This window comes from Acinonyx jubatus, chromosome E1 (genome assembly GCF_027475565.1).
Source record: "Acinonyx jubatus isolate Ajub_Pintada_27869175 chromosome E1, VMU_Ajub_asm_v1.0, whole genome shotgun sequence".
Classification (NCBI taxonomy): domain Eukaryota; kingdom Metazoa; phylum Chordata; class Mammalia; order Carnivora; family Felidae; genus Acinonyx; species Acinonyx jubatus.
Window position 1 is genome coordinate 39,944,859 of NC_069397.1, and position 18,184 is coordinate 39,963,042.

At 57.9% G+C, this 18,184-nt stretch overlaps 1 protein-coding gene across 2 annotated transcripts; it reads right to left on the reverse strand.

The window, feature by feature from the left end:
• Window positions 1–238: 238 nt before the first annotated feature.
• KCNH4 (potassium voltage-gated channel subfamily H member 4) lies at window positions 239–17,739 on the reverse strand. 2 transcript variants are annotated; one of them, XR_008294180.1, is made up of 17 exons: window positions 17,358–17,739; window positions 15,246–15,479; window positions 14,767–14,913; window positions 14,508–14,641; window positions 13,440–13,683; window positions 12,935–13,092; window positions 9,987–10,194; window positions 8,794–8,988; window positions 8,201–8,400; window positions 6,321–6,570; window positions 5,501–5,745; window positions 4,813–4,851; window positions 4,260–4,612; window positions 3,879–3,985; window positions 3,194–3,267; window positions 1,265–1,972; window positions 239–466 (listed from the first exon to the last, which is right to left on the reverse strand). XR_008294180.1 is itself a non-coding variant. In XM_053212128.1 (16 exons), the coding sequence occupies exons 1-16, from the start codon at window positions 17,431–17,433 to the stop codon at window positions 1,577–1,579; spliced, it is 3,060 nt and encodes a 1,019-aa protein (XP_053068103.1). In that variant the 5' UTR covers window positions 17,434–17,739; the 3' UTR covers window positions 239–1,576. The 2 variants fall into 2 exon arrangements, 1 of the variants encoding a protein (XP_053068103.1); XM_053212128.1 differs by having other exon boundaries at window positions 239–1,972.
• Between the last annotated feature and the right edge of the window lie 445 nt (window positions 17,740–18,184).

The following is an 18,184-nucleotide window of genomic DNA, read 5'->3' on the forward strand; positions in this document are numbered from 1 at the left end:
TGTCATGGGTGGGAGGAGGAGGGGTATAACGGGCCCGCAGTGACTCATTAAGGTTTCTACCTCATCCCTGGGGCTTCTGGTGGCGTGAATGTGGTGCCAAGTGGATTGCTCGGCGCCTTTGCCCTTCCTAGAGACAGCAACAGGGCCCTGGGGTGCGGTGGGGAGTGACTGCCCTGTAGGCTCCTCCAAAGCCCTGGAGCTCTCAGACCAACCCCCAGAAACAGCCAGAGCCAACAACTACAAAAATAAAGCATTTATTTCCTATCCAAAAGTGAGCCTTGGGTGTTGGGTGGCAAAGGAGAACTGGAGAACAGGGTGGGTTTGTGAGAAGTCAGGGCCCTGAGTGAGACCGTGTTGGGTGTGGGGAGAACAGGCTCGGAAGAGGTCTGGTGAGGGGAGGGGTAGGGAGTGCCGAGGGGACTGTTTCAAGTTGCTGGCAGCAGAAAAGACCACCTTCAGGGACAGCCTGCAGAAACACAGAAACAGAGATGTTGACAGGCCCAGGCCCAGGGGTAGAAGCTGACATTTCTGGGCCCAGAAAGCACTCTCTGGAGCACAGGAACCCAGAGAGGACACTCCAAGGCAGGAACTGCAAATCCAAATACCTACAGAGACCAGACAAAGAAGTCAAAGGAGGGAAGCCAGCTAAGTGTCAGGACATGATCCAGAAATGTGGGGACTGTGAAAAAGTGGCGAGCACAGGCCCCATCTCAAGAGGACTGCGGCCACTCAACACCAGTGGATTATCGCCAGTGGAATGTTGGCCCAGGGTTGCCAGAACGCCCCAAGTTTTTTAGAGAAACTGGAATATCTGGATATTTGTGTGAACTCTGATTTTTAGTGTCAGCAACTCATTCGTATTTTACCACACGCACGCACACACACACACACACACACACACAAATCTGCGAGAACCGAAGAATACATATCTGGGGGCCACCCGTTTGTTTCTTGTGTGGGTTGAGGGATGGGCTGAGCCCCTCCAGCCTGGGCTGGTAGGGGGAGGTCTAAGGAGTCTTGGGCTCCTCAGATGCCAGCTGCGATCTCAAACCTACCTGTCTCAAGGTGACATCGCTTCCAAGGTGTCCAGCAGAATCCAGGGGCTGGGATAGAAGGCCTCACAATATCACTAAGCTATCTCTGCTGCAGAATCTGCAATCTGTCCCTCTTGCCTTAGACACCAAGATCCTGCCTGCTCTTGCCTCAGTCTTCGTGGGCTTGATCTGGGACCCTCCCCCAACCCCCGGTGCTCCCTGGTATCTACCTGCCTCCAGATCCTGGGGAGAAAGCAGGACATGTCATCTGCCCAGCCGGATCGGCACTGCATTCTGTCTCATGCCTGTTGGGTTCCACAGCCTCAGGTGGCTCCCCCTCACAGAGGGGAAGGATACGGGAAGGTTTAGAAAAGGGAAGAGGGTCCGAAGTAACCAGGCTTTGTTAAAAAGTCCAGAGAATGCAGAGCCAACCAGACCAGCCGGTGGCTGTTGACCGGAGGCAGGAGGCCAAGGGGCCCAGTCCCTCCCTGGATGGCAAGCAGCAGTGCCCACCCCAGACGGGCCTGGGCCCAGGGCCAGGGTCAGTGGAACGTGTCTGACCTGGACCGAAAGCTGTGCTGCATGAGGCTTGGGGTCGGGGATGGGGCCTCTGGCACTGGGGAAGGTCCCAGAGGCTCAGGCTCTGAAGGGAAGGGGGACAGCACGGAGAGCCTCAGGTTGGAGGGGGCGGCCCCCATCTCTGCTGTCCCCACACTGGCTGGGCAGTGGACCTCAGCAAAAGTAGTATCCTGGAGGCTGGGCGGTGGTCCAGATAGACAGGGTGAGATGCGTGGAGGCCTCAGCTGGGGACCAGGAGGGTCTGGGAGCCGAGCCGAGACTACTGGGTGGACTGGGGGACCCAGCCTAGCCTGTAGCAGGCCCATGATGTGTCGAAGCTCCCGGCTCAGCTGAGACACTTCCTGGTTGAGGCGGGAGATCTGTTGAAAACACAGCAAATCGTTTCCCAGATGCCACAACAATCACCGATCTCCCGGGTGCGCCCCCCTCCACTGTGTACAAAACTCTTTCCCAGCCACTCCTGCTCACGGCCACTGCCAGAAAAAGGCAGGGCAGGGGTTATCTTTGTTTAGATGTAAACACTCAGCTTGTTTCCAAAAAGGCTTTGGGACAGCAGGTATTGCTATCCCCTCTCCTCCACTTTTACAAGAGGCAGAAAAATGGGCTCAAAGAGGCCACACAGCTGGAAGTGACAGACACAGCAGCCTTACTCTCAGGTGACCCCCGCACACAAGCTCAAGCATCTATTCAGTGTTTTGCAAACTTCAGGGAATACGAATCAACTGAGAAACTTGTCAAAATGCAGATTCCTGGGCCCCGCCCCAGCCATTCCAAATTGGGTGAGTCTCAGGAGTCTGCATCTTAATGGTGCTGACAGACACTCAAGTGTGGGAAACACCACCTAGAACAGTGAGCCCAAGCAGGACTGGCCCTCCATCTGGCCCAACAGGGCCTGGTCCCGCCCCCAGCCCCAGGGGCTGCCCTCCTGGGATGCAGATGATGTTTATCAGAACCCAGGGAAGGCCCACTCCCTAAGGGTTGGGCCTGACTGTGCCCTGATGACAGCTCAGAGATCCCCTGGGAGGAGGCAGACGCAGAGCCTTGGCATACAAGATCTGGGCTCTTCCTGACCAGGGTTTAGACATGAGGATCCAGGTCTCCCAGGGCTGAAGGCCTCTCAGCCTCCCTGTCCTCTGACCCCTAAGTTTGCTGAGCATTCCCTTCCCAGGGCTGGGGAAGGAAAAGGACTTGGTAGGGGGCAGGTCCCTAAAGGAGAGAACCCCACAGTGGAGGAGGGAGGAGAGGCTGTCTTTGCGGGCTAGATAGCCTGAGCCAGCTGGGAAAGGGTGGAGGCAGCAGGCACTGAGTACTTACCTGTGCCAGGGGCTGGGCCAGGCATGTGAGCACTCTTATATCATGCTCAACAACTCTGGCAAAAACAGGTTATTTTTCCCATTTTTCGATGAGGAAATTGACGTTTGGGGTGGTTGTGGGACTTGCCCAAGGTCACCCAGCTAGTGTGAATAAGTGAACTCAGGACTCTGGCTCCAAACCCTCAAATGCTCTTACATACGAGGCACATCGCTGATCCCAAGATGCTATCTGCCAAGGTTGGAGGGAAGGAGTCAACCCCAACCTACCTCCTGGTTTAGCCTGCAGACCTTTTCCTTCATCTCCTCAGCCTCAGTGGCCAGTTCCTGGCTGGGCCTGGTCCCTGCAGCCAGAATGGGGTGGAAGGGTGCAAGGTGAGTGCAAGGAGCGGGAGTCTACGGCTTGGGCTGGGTCCCCTCCTCTTGCTGGGCAGGCAGAGAAGAGAGGAGAAGAAGCTCTGGGCTCAGGATGATGGGAAAGCCAGACTCTTCCCTGCCCCTTCCCCTGACCCCTGCCCCAGCTGTACATGCAAAAGCTTCTCTTTAGCATCTGAACACAACATGCTCTTCTCTCCTGCCTTTATCCCAACAACTGCCTTGCTCCACCCCTCAAACTCCTACCCAACCCTTAAGACCCCCTACAAGTGTCCCCTCCTCTAAGAAGGACAGTTAGGGGTGCCCTCCCCTCCTACCTCAGAGCCTTGTTCCTGTCTCGGTTGTGGCACTTGACACCCTGTTCTGGAATCGTTTATCTGAGGACACAGGTGTGTCCCCCACTAGACTGGAAGCTCACTGAGAGTGCAGGCCAGGTCTGACACATCTATGCTTTCCCAGCACAGAGTCTGGCACATGGTCAGCCCTTACTACACATGGGATGGACGGCTGAAGGGACGGACAGGTGGACGGATGGCGGGTGAATGGGTGACGGAGAGTGAGGTCTACGGCTGGCCCTTACCTGAAGGAGGGGCCTGTGAGCAGGGCCTAGCGTGCTCATGCCTCCTGCTGAACCGAAAGGTAGGGGCCTCCGCTGTGCTGCCAGAGTCCTCAATGCCATCCACTATCCTGGGATGGGGGCAGTGATCATCAGTCCCATGCGGAGAGGGCAAGGGCCAGAGCAGAGCAGGTGGAGGGTAACTGGGGACAGCAGTGCCAGGGAGCTGGGGAGGAGCAGCAGTCAAAGAGGGGTGGGGTTGCAAGTGTGGTGGATCGGGAAGGGCGGGTGGGCAGATGGGGCAGAGATAGGAAGAGCACTGGTTGGAAGGCTGGGGACGGAGCCCAGAGAAGGTTCTGGAAGCCAGCAGGGGTATGGGGAAGGCAGGGGAGGCTGGCGTCTCACCGGGGACTGAGGTCCGGAGGTCCAAAGGTTCCCAGTGGGGGAATGAGAAGCTGGGGGGGCTTCCAGGCAGCAGAACCCCTGGGGGGGCCATGAGGGGAGGGGCTGTGGCCCCGGCCAGCCAGGGCAGGGGAAGGGAATGGGGACAGGGAAGGGGAGGAGACAAGGGCTGAGAATGGGGGCAGCTCCTCGCCCAAGAGGCTGACCAGGGAGCCCCGGGGCCGCGCTGGGCTGAGGTTGGGCAGCAGGAAGGGCCGGCGGGGCCTGGAACCACCCCCAGACTCCACCCCAGTCTCGGCCTCTGTGATGGATGGTAGGGTCTTGTCTGAGGAGGAGCCAAGGCTTTCAGAGCGGGGCTGTGGGTAGAGGGCAGCTGATGTCAGGACAGTGAACAATAGGCCCCTTCATTAAGCAACAGCCTTCACTGGCAGATGCAGCCACCCATCCCCCCCCCTTCTCCCTGCAGCAGAGGAGCCACGGAAAGGTGCCTCCAGCTCCCAGACTCCCCCATGCAACCTCAAACCCCACCCCACACCTCCCAGGAAGATGGTGTTACCTGGGAGAGGCGAGGAGATCTGGAAAAGCGGCTGAGGCCCTGCGGGGACATAGGGGGGATTCAAGCTGACTCACACCTCCCCCCTCTCCTGGTGCAGCCCTTCCTCCCCATCAGTGCTGTGGGCTTTGAGAATGTGGGGCCTTTTTGTGGAACTGAGTCAGAGATACTTCCAACTCCAACTCAGAGATGTCTGAGTGGCAAAGTAAGTCTGAAAAGCAGTGAAAGACAAAGGCCTAGGGTGTAAACTGTAGACCTGGCCCAGAGGCTAAGCCAAAATGGGGTCAGGAAATATTTGGTGAGTGCCGAAGAGGAAACCCAGGGGATGATGCCCAGTTCAGAGACGGACTTGGAGGAGGAGCACGCGAGGGGGACTCTTTCCAAAGTGAGGTCCCTCTGAGGGGTCTGAGGGGGGTGCTGAGGGGTGGCCAACAGGAAATGATGAGTCAGAGGAGTCGGAAGTAGAAGTGGTGAGAGATGGTCCATGGGGTTGGGTGATGGCCAATGAAGAAGGGTCAGGTGGGGGTGGAAGATGTTAAGCGTGGAAGGGACAATGGAAGGGGGTGCCGAGGATTGAGAAATGATGTTCTCCGGGTGGAAGGAGATGCATGAGACTCTCTCTTGGGATGGGGAGGTCTGCCCTGAAGGAGGGGACCTCGGAGGAGGTGGAGGCCATAGGGGGTCTACATACATTGGTGTCAGAGCCCTGGCGCAGGTTGAAGGTGAGGTCCCGGGGCAGGCCAGCCCGGAAGGCAGCCCCGTACTCAGGATAGAGTCTCAGGACCTCAGCCAGCCCTCTGCTGCTCAGCTGCTGCAGGCCACAGTAGGTCAGTGCCTTCACGTCAGCGCTGGTCTTCAGCACGCAGCTTGGGACTGCCCCTGACCCAGGCTCCTGCCCCGGCTCAGGGATATCTGCCCCAATCAGGTCCCCCTTCCCTGTGGGTAAGGGATGGGGATAGTCAGCTGGGGCAGAGGGACCAAGAGGATATCAGCGGGAAGTGGTCAGTGGAGCTGGGGGATGGTTAGTGTGTTTGAAGGGCGGTCAGAGAAGGATCAATCAATAGGATTGGTGGAAATAATCAATGGAGTTGGGAAAAAGTCAGTGGAGAGTGACTGATGAAGTTGGGAGACAGTCAATGGGAAATGTCAGTATAATCAATGGAACTAGATGATCAGTAAAGAATGGCCAGAGGGGTCAGCTAAAGGGTAAAGGTCAATGGAGTTGAGGGTCAGTGGGGAAGAGTCAATGGAGTTGGGAGATGGTGCAGCAGGAAAGGATCAGTGGAGTTGGGGGAGAGTCACTGGGGAAGGGTTGACGGGTTGATGGCCCATAGGATTAGGGGAGAATCTGAGGGTATGGTCAAAAGGGGATGGTAGTGAAGTGAAGACACCAGGAAAGAGGACCCCCTCAGCAGGAATTCCACATATCCACTAGGGTATCCCAGGCCCTAGATTCCTGGCCACACCCAATGCCTCTGGGGGTAGGTAGTAGGTGGTGGTGGGATCCTCACCCAGGATGGCCAGCACCATGTTGTCTCGAAGCACCTCAAGTGAGCCGGAGCAGACGTAGTAGTGTGCCTGCAGGGCGTCCCCACGGCGCAACAGGTACTCGCCTGGAGCGCAGAACGAGGTCTTGATGTGCAGGGAGAGGGCCCGCAGGCAGCCTCTGCTCGCTGCTGCAAACAGCGGCAGCTGCAGGATCTCCCGATTCAGGTGCATAGCGATGTCAGCTCTCAGCTCGTCTGGGAAGTCACGCAGTAACTGCATAAGGGGCATAGGTCATTCTGGCCATCCCCCTGCAGCTGCTACTTGAGTTCTATAAATGTGCTGAGCTGTCTCCAAGGAGAGAACTCCAAAACTTGCCTTTTGCTTTGAAGTTACCTGTGTTTGACCTTCAAGAAGACCTCTGTGTATCAAACCTCAATTCTGCTTGTGTGTGGACCTCTCAACCCAAGTTCAGGAGCAGAGACTAGGCCTTTTCCTATGTGTCCACTGCCTGTGACTACACACGGTGGTCACTCACACATGTCCTTGGTTACTCAACCCCGTACAAGGATCGGCCCTGGTGGGTCAGCTTTCAACAGGGAGTCAGGAAACTAGAAATCAGCTCTGCCCCTAAGTCCTTGTGAACCTTGGGCAATCCATTTGCTCTCTCTGGGCCTCAATATCCCCATCTGTAAAACGCAGGGTTACACAAGACCTTGAACATTACCAATGATCTCTGAGGAGCCAAACAATGTTCATAGTTCTATCCTCATCTTATGGAGCCCCTAGGCCACTTGGGCTTGCTGACCTCTCCCTCTTGTCCCCATTTCCTCCCCAGGCTCCTCTTCTAACTTTCCACACTCTGCCTGTATCATGGCAGCCAGCTCCATGACTTCCCTACTCCCTGTGAGCCTGGCGCCCTACCTATGGGTCTAGACCTGTATTTTCAACTACCGATGGAACAGCCTCCACCTGGATCTCCCACAGGCACCACACCCTCATCATGGCCTAATCCTGGACTTTCATTTTCACACCTTCCTCCTGTGATGCCCCCATCATGCCCCTTTGCCCAAACCAGGGACCTGGGGCCCATTCTGAGCTCCTCTCCTGCAACCAGCCGATCACCAGGTCCTCCAGCTCCGGCTCTCAGAGATACCTCCTAGATCCTCAGGTCACTGCCCAGCCTAAAAGTTTTGCAGAATACAATCTAAATTCAAGACCACCCATGAGCTGGCCTGACCCGCCTCCCCAGCCCTGTCTCTTGCACTCCCGTCTCCCTCCTCCCCTCCACAGCACTCACACACCCAGTCCTGAAGGCTCACTGACTTGACTTTCAGTTCCCTGAACTCCCCTGCTCTTTTGTGTCAACATTTCCGGGTCTGTGTTCCTACTCCTCTTTCTGCCTGGAATGGCCTCTGGTAGCAGGCTGATTTCCTTCTTGCCCCTCACGATGTCCCCTCTTCCGTGCCACCTTCCCTGACTCCTCTAGGCCCAGGCACAACGTCCCCTAATTGCTCTGCCATCCCTCCAGCAGAGTCCTATTCGCTGCGTAATTATTTGTTTACCTGTCTGCCTCCTTCACCCAACTGGTGTCTCCCTCAGGACAAGGGCTGAGTGTCATCATCTCTGAGCTCCCTGTGTCCCGCACAGAGGCTGGCCCAAAGCGAGCGCTCAGGAAAGGCTGGCTGAGGGGGGTGGGGGTGGGGGATGGCATTAGCTAAGGCCTGAGCTCCCTCTCAGCTCCCGTGTTCTAGTGCCAAGGAAAAGGGATGTGGATGGGGGTCGGTGCCGTGCCCCTTTGAGCAGGGCTTCGCCTCCTGGGACCCCAGGTGTCTCCATCCCAACCCCAGAGAGACGGCGACCCCTCTCCCACTCTGACGCCACGCGCCGGGTCCGGGCACACTACCTCGTTGGCGTCGATGCCGCTGTTGACAGCCCACGTGGTCTGGAAGGACTCGAGCATGCGCTGCTTGAGCGGCCGCGGCAGGCGATGCACACGGATGAAGTCCTTGAGGTCCTTCATGCGGCGGTGGTAGAGTGAACGGCGCGAGTACATGCGCTGGATGATGGCCGTCACGTTCCCGAACACCACGGCGTGCATCAGCGCTGCAGCGGCGGCAGCGGCAGCGGGTTAGGGACGGCCACCCCTCCCGCCTCCTCCCCCGCCCCAGGACCCACCCTGCCTGTGGACGGCTCTGGGCGCCTGGGGAGGGAGGCGCAGGAGAGCCAGCGGGCTTGGGTTGGCGCAGGGAATAGCCAGACCTGATGTTCCTCTCCTGCCCTCCAGCTAGGTCATGAACTTGGGTTTCCCATTCCCTTCGCAGAAGGCCAGCACGGCCCCCCCGGGGACCAGCATGTAGTAGATGCTGAGGAAACGGCTATGAATGAATGCACGACTGTCTGGACGTGGGTGGACATCTTGCCTTCTCTGAGCCTGTTTCCCCATCTGCACGCTGGGCTTAGCGGGGCCACCCTGGGGCATGGCGGGCCCGGCCTCACCGCCTATGAGCATGGTGCAGATGGAGAAGATCTTCTCCGCGTCGGTGTTGGCGCACACGTTGCCGAAGCCCACGCTAGTGAGGCTGCTCAGCGTGAAGTAGAGGGCAGCGATGTAGGCACTGCGCCGCGACGGGCCGCCCGCCGAGCCATTGACGTAGGGCTCCTCCAGCCGCTTGCCCAGCTCGTGCAACCAGCCTGGGGGGGGGGGGGGAGTGGAGGGAGGCAAGGAGCGGCGGCCCAGGCAGTGGAGAGCTGGCCTTCCCTGAGCTGCCTGCGCTTGACTTTGGGCAAGTGTTTACAGAGGCGAGGGGAGGTTTGCACCCGCAGGGACAGAAAATGTCCCCGGTGGTCTGGGCCTGGGACTCCCCACAGTGAACTGGTTACAGCTGCAAACTTCCTAAGCTCCTGAATGTTTGGGGGGACCCTCCTCACTCTAACAGTTTACTGAGCACCCCTGTGTACAGGGTGCTGGCACTTGACCCCACCATTCTCCCTGCCCTGATGGAACCTACCGTCTGGAGGGGAAAGACACATGAAATAAATGACAGGTGGGCAGTGAGCTACTAAAAGGGAAGTACGGGGCGTCCTAGGAGCCATAATGGGTTAGGGAGAGTTAGCTTAGTGGTGATTGCAAGGAGTAGAAAAGTCACTTAGGGGAAGAAGGGAGGGAAGACAAAGGGAGAAGATTCCCGAGAGGAAAACAGGTTCAAGGCCGTTGTGAGAAAGCAGTGCATCCCGGGGAGCTGGAAGGAGGCCAGCGTGGCTGCAGCACAGGGCACAGGGAAGAAAGGGAAACCAAGTGGGGAGAGAGAAGGCAGCAGGGCTATGCAGGGTGTGGATTGAGTGGGGACTTTTTTTTTTTTTTTTTGAGTGTGGACTTTATTTTGAGGGCAGTGGAGAGCCACTGAAAGGGTCGGGGGGGAGAAGGAACACTACCTCTGCCCCAAACACCCTCCTGACCATGAGAGTGTTTCCTGTACTGCTTTGATTGCCTGTCACCGGTCTTGCTCCCCTGCTAGGCTGTGAGGTCTGCCCAGGCAGACCCCTGGTCTTCACTTCAGTACCCCCGTGCCTGACCCAGAGGGAAGAATGTGGGGTGGTGGGTGTGGTGTCAGAGGAGGCATCAGCCCGGGGGCCTGAGTGGACAGGGCAGGCGGACGGATGTCAGCGAAAGCCTGGGGTCGGTGGCTCACCGATGTCCCAAAGCAGCGGGTCATTGGCCTCCATCTCCCGGCGCCCGATGACGTACCAGATGCAGGCCATCCAGTGGGCGAGGAGCGCGAAGACGGACATGAGCAGTGTGAGGACCACGGCGCTGCACTGTGAGTATCGCTCCAGCTTCTGCAGCAGCCGCAGCAGCCGCAGCAGCCGCACCGTCTTCAGAAGGTGCACCAGCGATGTCTGCAGGAGTGTGGTGGGGGAGGCTGGGAGCAGGCACGCCTCCGCCTCCTCGGAGCCCCTGTGTCCCCTCCCAGATGCCCTGGAGCCAGGGGAAGCTGCAGCAGGGGAAACCGTCCCTGCTGTCCTGAGAAAGTGACCAGGGAATGTGGCCAGGAGAGAATAATACTAAAACCAATAAAGGCTAACACTTACTATATGTGTACTTGCTTACTTATGTAAGTACTTACTATACGTGTGTCAGGCTCTGGGCTAAGCACTTACGATCCTCATGACACACTCATGCCTTCAGTTCAGTTATCATCATTGTTCCAGTTTGCAGATGAGTAAACTAAGGCTCAGAGGCAGGTGAACAGACACAATGATCTCTGGCCCCTGCTTGAAGCCCTCAAAGTCTTAGGCACAACCAGCTGTGGACAAGAGCTGGTTGTTGGCGATGACAGCAGTTGTGATGGGAGCCGTCCTCCACCCACAGAGTAGCAAGGTAAGGCACGAACAGGCAAGAGGCTTGGGGACAGGGGGAGGTTAGGGGCCATGGCCATGGTGGGTGAGCTGCTGATGAGAGGCACATACCGAAGTGCTGGGGGAAGGAGAGCAGAAAGTGAAGGAGCCTGGGTTTCAAGGTCTTAGCCATTGTGGGGCTTAGGTGGGGGTTATGGAGCTGGTGGCACCTCGTAAGCATCCTGTGTTAGCTAATATTACCACCACGACTGTTGTCATTGTGGTCACCAGTGCTTCAACTAGCCCTCCAAATCTTGGAGACGAGGAGCAGGTACGGAAACTTATCCTCTCACTACTCTGGGAGGGGGCAGCTTGGAAGCTAGGGCTGGGGGCTCTGGGGCAGCGCCGGGGGAACTTGGTATGAAGGCCCTCTCAGAAGCCTCCGCCAGCATCCCCCACAGCCCTGGCCCGGCACGGCTCCTGAGCCACCTCCTGTCCTTTTCTCTAATTTTAGGTAAAGGAGCTGGAAAGGAGGTGGCCCTGCTTCCTCCACATGGACCGTCTCCAGGGCTTAACGCCTGCCTCCAGCTCCCAGAGCTTCTGCTTCCAAACTTGAGTCCTTCAGAGCTTCTCCTAGTCACCTGCCTCTGAGCTCCACTCCCTTGGGGCCCTCCTCTCCTTCTCCTTGGACCAGAGTGTCCCAGGCCTGGCTCCTTCAAGTCCACAGCTCTGCCAGTGCCTACTCATCCTCTATCTTTGCTCTGTCTCCCTCCAGCCCCACACTGCTCCTCCTCCCCCCTTCTGCCACATCATCGAGTTGGGTGCATGGGGTTCCTGAGAACCGGGGTGGTACGTTAGAAAGAGGAATAGACTAGGGGTCTGGAGGCCTGGTTCCAATCTCCTGCCTGCCGCTGCTAGCTGTGTGACCTGTGGCAAGTCACTTAACCTCTCTGAGCCTTTGCAGCTACCTCTGAAAAAGAGAATCTGCCCTGAAGGGTTACTGTGAGGCTCCTATGTGATGATGTGGGTGAAAGGACTTAGTAAATGTAAGATGCTCCTTAAGGTATCAGAGGAGGGGGACTGCCTGGGAGGAGATACAGGGGGTTCTCTGTAGCTCTCCCCAGGACAGCTGTCCGGCTGGCTGACACAGCCTGGTGGGCACGGGATGGGAGAGTGCAGTCACAGGGAGGGGTGGGGAGCTCTGCTCCGAGTGGCCGGAGCCTCAGGGCAGACATACACACATGCACGTGTGTGGGAGTGTGCACACACGTGTACCCAGCCAGGAGAAGAGGCCCACAGCCCGTTGGCGGCTAGTTAAATCCGGCTGCGTGTAGGTGGTTTCCCACTATAGCTGAGTGTGGCAGAGAGAGGAGCGCACAGGGAAACTGCTCTCCACCTCCCCACCCAACAGCCAAGGGGGTCTGGGGACACAGGGTGGGACTCCCTCACCCTGGACTCGAGAGCACCTGCTATCTGCTGGCTGGGTGCAGAGCTGACCACTCAGGGCACCTCCGGGCAGTCCCCGGGGAGCTGAGAGGGCCCAGGACCTGGCACTGTCTGCCTCCAAACCCACTCCACAGCCTCTGCCTCCTTGTCTTGGCTTACAACGCTCCCCCCAGATGCTCTCTCCCCATCTTCTGCCAGCCAAATCCTGCTCTCTGTCAAGGGTCTAGCTCTGCTCTGTCTCCTGCAGGAATCTGTCCCAGACCACCCCTGGCCTTTTTCCAACTGCAGTGCTTTGGCCTCCCAGGTGCTGGCTAGATTTCAGATCATTTGTACGTACGCCCACTTTCCTGCCTGGAACTCCAAGGTCGGCTAGCTCCTGCCCAGCTGCCAGCAACACCTGGGCCCCATCTTCCTCTCCATTCACCTCTTCTGTTCCTGCTGTCCCCTCCACCAGTCCTGCCCCCTCACCAGCTTAGCTGCCTGGAGGCTGAATCCTTGTCCCTTTTCCCCACCGTGACCATGCTCCACACAGTGCTTTGCAGACAGCTAAATGCTCATCGGTTGTTTGTTAAATAAAAATGTGAAAAGTACCACTCATTTGGCATCAGACCAATGCCGCCTTGGTAGCCCTAGTTAGCTTTTCATTTGTCTCAGCTTCCCTCAGTGATTGTGAGCTGAGCTCCCCGAGAGCGCAGACCCTCCCAGCTCCTTCTGAGCAGCCCACGGCAGGTGCCTGACAACTACATGCAGATGGATGGATGGGAAGGACTGAGTCTGAGTTGGGGTCTGTGCCTTCATAGGAGATGCTGGGCTAATTTGGGAGGCTGGGCTGCAGGGTGGCCTGGGGGTCACTCACCACGGTGATGTTGAAGACATAAAGCAGGTCAAAAGGCAGAGCAGCAATAAGGTCAACGAAGAACCAGGTGGCCAGGTAGTGAAGACCGATGGAACGAGGAGCAGAGACCACCTGGCCGGACTGGGACACATAGGTGGTGCGGAAGTTCAGGATGATATCTGGGGGTGCAAGAGGCTGTTGGTTACTAGGGGGCTTTGTGCCCAGAAACTCAGGCCGAGGGGCCAAGGAAATGAGTAAGCTGGGAACAAGCCTGAGGCCCAGAATGGAGGTGGGGGCAGGGAAGAGGAAGAGAGCTCGGGCTTCTGGCTGGTCTCCAGGGAGGAGTGGTCTAAAGGTTGAAGGCTCAAGGGGTCAGAGGTCAGGGCACATGGACCATTAGGACTTAAAAACCCAGAAATGGTTGGGCTCTGAATGCCTGGGTACTGCAGGCCCAGGATCGAGCAAAGGTTGGAGGAGTGGGTCCCTCCAGCCCACCCACCAGGGTATGTGGGGCAGAAGGTCTAACCCAGGATGAAGAGCATCTCCACGGCGATGTCGCTGACAAGGGTGTGTCGGGAAGTGATGGGGGTGTCATCATCGCCCAAGAAGCAGACATTGTAGGGAACGGTGACCGCAACGTAGAAGGTGGCGAGGAGGATGAGGCCATCCCACACGGCCTTGGGGACGCTGTAGTGGAGGAGGAGGCAGCGGGACCCCCCCACGGAGGCCACCTTGTACTCGGGCACTGATGGCTTTGGCTCAAACACGTTCTAGGGGGAGAGGGGTGGCGGTTGGGGACATTTAAGGGAAAGAGGAGCCGAAGCTTGGGGAAGGGAGAGGCAGCGGATGGGGAAGGGGGGAGTGGGTGCTGCAGGCATGACCACGACAGGAGATAGAAGGTGCAGGGGAGGGGGCCAGGGGCTGGCACCTAACACTTCCTTCCTCTGCCAAGCAACTGCTCAGGCCCCCTGTTGATCAATCATGTTTTGAGAGGGGGGTTTTATAAGGATGGGCCTTCCCCCTACTTGAGAGGGAGATTACGACAAATCAGGCACACGCCTTAGCTTGAGGGGTCACTAACATCTCCCTTAAGTTTCTCTTGGTATTTGGGGGCCCTGTGGGGGACGGGGATATCCCAGAGATGAGGGGAGGCTGGCACGGCGCACCCCATTCCCTGTAGCCCTCAAAACAACACAGAGGGTTGGACAACTGATCCCAAGGCTTTATCAGGGTCCTAGGGCTAGACAGCAGGACCCCACTGGGGGCTCTCTCCCTAGGACCACAGCTTGTGATTTCACTCCTCCCCCGCAAAGGTAACTCTATCATCCAGAGGTAGGTGATGTAATTGCTGCTAGGTCCCTGCCCTTATGATATCATCATAGTAGAGTAACGTCAATCAGAAGGAAGCAAGGGAAATGGGGTTGGAAGATGTGAGGGGACATGATGGGACACAGCAGAGAGTCATACATGAGAAACGGGTGGACAGAGGAATAAGCCATGGGAGGGAGATCAGATAGGCAGGGAGACGGGGAGACAGTAGCAAGGCTGTCTCAGAATCACAGCTGGGAGACGTTGGCGTGCAGACAGGACTCACATTATTGGTTTTCATGCCTCCCTGGCCCCGGCGGCCAAAATGGCCAGTCAGCCGGTGTAGGACAGTACGGCTCTGCCTCCTGGCAGATCGAAGTCTTGAGCTGGCTCCCCTCCTACCAAAACCGCCCGAGTTTTCTGTTGGGAAGAAGGGTGCAAGATAAATGGGGGCGCATCCCGTGAGGCCCGGTAGAGAGAGGTCTTGTGTGACCTTCAGCAAGGACCACTGACCATTAATGCCTCCTCCCCAGGCCTGCAGTTACCATGATTACTGTCACCATGGCCTCCTGAGGGGCCAAGTCCTGGGCCTCCACTCTGAGTGATGTCCTTGAAGGAAAAGAGGAAAAGCACGACCTCTCCCATCTCATTCTTGATGGGCATCATGTCCAAGAGGCACCAAAAGGCTGAGCCTGTAGATGTGGAGAGGTGGAATGTGGAGAGGTGAGCAGTCCATGGCACCCCTTTCCCCTTAACCTCCCATGGTTCCTGAGCATAGTCAAAGGGCTTGGCAAAGGTTTGGATCTGGAAAGAACCCCAGAGATTATGTTAGCTGACTCCTTCCCTTCCAGATGGGAGAACGAAGTCCTCGAGAGGATCAGGGATGTACTTGGCGTCACCTAGTCAGCCTGTGGCAGTGGGTGGACCAGCACCCAGACTTCTGCCATGCCAGGCAAATTCTGGGTAAGGCACCTAGGCAGGGCTGCGGGGCTGCAGGACTGCAGGGCAGGCCAGGCCTCCTTACCATCCTTTCGATAGAAGCAGATTTCAGCCCGGTGCTCCTGATGGCCCTCCAGGGCCTTGTGCAGCCTCTGCAGTGCTGGCTCGCTGGTCTCCGGACCATAGAGGAAGCGGCAGCTGCAGGTTTTCTGCATGACCTCGGTACGGCCGTAGCCTGTGAGCTCACAGAATCCGTCAGAGCAGTACACAATGGGAAAGCCCCGTGGGCCCTGTGCGTTGGCCAGCAGGAAGTTGCTGTCTGTGGGAAGAAGAGGTCAAGGTTAGGTCAAGGCCAGGAGGGGAACTTAGCTTCAAGGTGGGTAAGTACCTCCCCCAGGCTGTGGTTAGAAGTCAGAGCCAGAAGCTTCCCAGGCTTCATTTGATTCCTGGGTCCCCTTTGGGATATTCTGAAATGAGAGTGCGAAGAGATAGAACAAAAGGACAAGGACGTAAGAGTGGCCCGGAACCGGCACAGGGATCACTGGGGGGGTTGGAGAAGGTCATGCAGTCCTTCTGCCTGCATTCAGGCTGGTGAGCTTATACAGAGGACCTATAGTAGTAAGAGCATGGGCTCCAGCACCACATCCCTGCCGCTTTCCAACCGTAACCTTGGACAAGTTAATGAACTCTCTTCTGTGCCTCAGCTTTCGTATCTGCAAAGTGGGGGATAATATATCTTGTTCACATGGTTGTCGTGAGAGTTATATGAGTTACCTGGGGAAAACAGATCCTAGCACTCACTAAGTGCTACACTGACAAGGTACGACAATACCCCCCCACCCCCCACCGCCCGCCGCATTCCCACAGCCTGCAAGACACATGCATAGCTGCTACCCTGTCATCCTATTAGAGAGTGGACAGGGCAGAGATTCTGGTGATATCACACCCATTGTATTGATAGGAAACCCAAAGATGGAGATTATCCAAACTCACAAATCTCCTTTGTTGGGGGAAAGAGACAGTGATGAGTAGTGTCCTCATTCTCTGCCTTCCAGGAAAGGTCCTCTTTTTAGCATCTCTTTAGGTAATTTCAGGGGGTCTGTCCCAATGCTCAAAGTCAGACAGGATTGGGCGCTGAAGTTTAGTCCAGCAACCCCAGCAGCAGAACCTGAGCTGGCTCCCTATGGCTCCAATGGGTGGAGGTCGAAGAGGGGCTCTGTGGGCCATCCAGGGGCAGAGTCTCCACTGAGAGAAGGGGCCTGAGACACAACCAGTACTGGGAGCTAAGAGGGGTGACTGTCTGGGGGTGGAGTGGCTGATGGGGGCTGAAGGTGTCTGGGAGGCTTTGGGCCCTGGGCAGCAGCCTCCCTCTTCCATCCCAGGGCCCGTTGCCCGGGTGATGGGAGCTATGGAAACAAGGGAGGTGTCTGTGGGGGGAGAGTGGGGAGGCGGCTAAGGCCCCGGCGGCTCGGTTTCCGCCCGCGGGTACCGCTCCCGCTACCTTCCAGATACTGGCTAGGGTACCCCAAGGGGGCAGGGGGAGATCTCTCAGCTCCAAAGTAGGAAAAGGGAAAGGCGGGAGGAGTGGCAGAGAAGGAGGAATGTGGCTGTCCAAGGTGCTGAACCTGGAATCCAAGCTGGGGGTGGGTGAGCAGAGAGTTCCCTCCGTCACAGGGACCACCCCCTCCTCCTGCCTCACCTCCCTCAGATGCAGACGCGCCAAGATTTGGGGGCGCGTGACCTTAATCCAAGCAAGGTGCTGCCTAAGTCTGATCTTTTCTCTTTCTTTTTTTTTTTCCTGGGGAAGGAGATGCTGGAGCCTTCTGGAAGTAGACTCCAGAGCGCCTGACCGCTTCGTCCCACCTCTGCGTCTCGGATACCCCCCCATACGTCCCCAGCAGAGCTCTGCCCCGCAGCGGGAGGCTCCCACGGCCCCCTCCTCCGTTTTGCGGCACAAAAAGCATTTCCTGACTCAGTCACACTCCCAGTCTTAGCCCCCTGCACTCTTGGCCCTTTCCTCGCCTCCCCTCACAGGGCACTGCCAGTCCTGTTCCTTTCCCGGCGACTTCGGGAGTTCCTAGACCGTCAAGTCCACTCTCCCCGCCTCGGGTGTCACCATATCCAGGAGACCCGGCGCCGGCGCCGAAGCCGACTTGGCCCCAGCTCCAACACCCAGCCCCAGCCTCGCCCCACTCACGAGTGCCGTCGAAGCGGGTGGCGATGGTGTCCAGAAAGGTGTTTTGCGGGGCCAGCAACCCCTTCATGACCGGCATGGCCTCGGGGCGGGGGTTCGAGGCGCGGCGCTGGGGGGCGTTCAGCGCGGCGGGGCCGGAGGGGGCGCGCTGCCGGCGGAGCCGGGGCGCCCCATGCGCCCGCCTGCCTCCTCCCCTCCTCTCAGCGCCGCCGCCGCCGCTGCCTCTCGGTTCCGAACCTTGCAGCTCTCGGCTAGGCTTGACGCCGCCTCTGTCCCCCCACCTCCCCACGGGCCAAGTTCTTTCCCCCGGGCTCGGCCCGCACCCGCCACGTGGCCGGTACGGGGAGGGCCCGCCAGCGACACCCTCACCCTTCTCCGCGTTGCTCCTCCCAGGGGGGAGCGGCCCACGCGTGTCTCTCCCAGAGAGATTTCGGGACCCGCCCACCTGGAGCAGAGACCACGGAGGTGGGGCGGGGCTTGGTTGGCAGACACTCCCCTTTCCGGGGTGACCACGCCCCCACGCGTGGTTCCCAGGCGACTCCTTGTGGCTCCGCCCCACGGGTTTCCCCGCGCGCCGCCCACGCTGCGGATGGTGTTTGGTTCACAGTGCCGCCTGCTGGAATTGGGATATTTCAGTTCCCTGCGCTCCACAGTGTGATAGCAAGGTTAAAGAGATTCGTTTGGCCGGTGGGGGGTCGACGGGACGGCTGGAAATGAACTTCTAGAATAGCTTAACCCTCACTCGCGCCCCAGTTTAGGTAGGGAACCTTGGCGACCTCTGTCTCTGAGTGCAGCCTGGTGGATGAAAAGAGCTTTGGAGTCCATGGGGT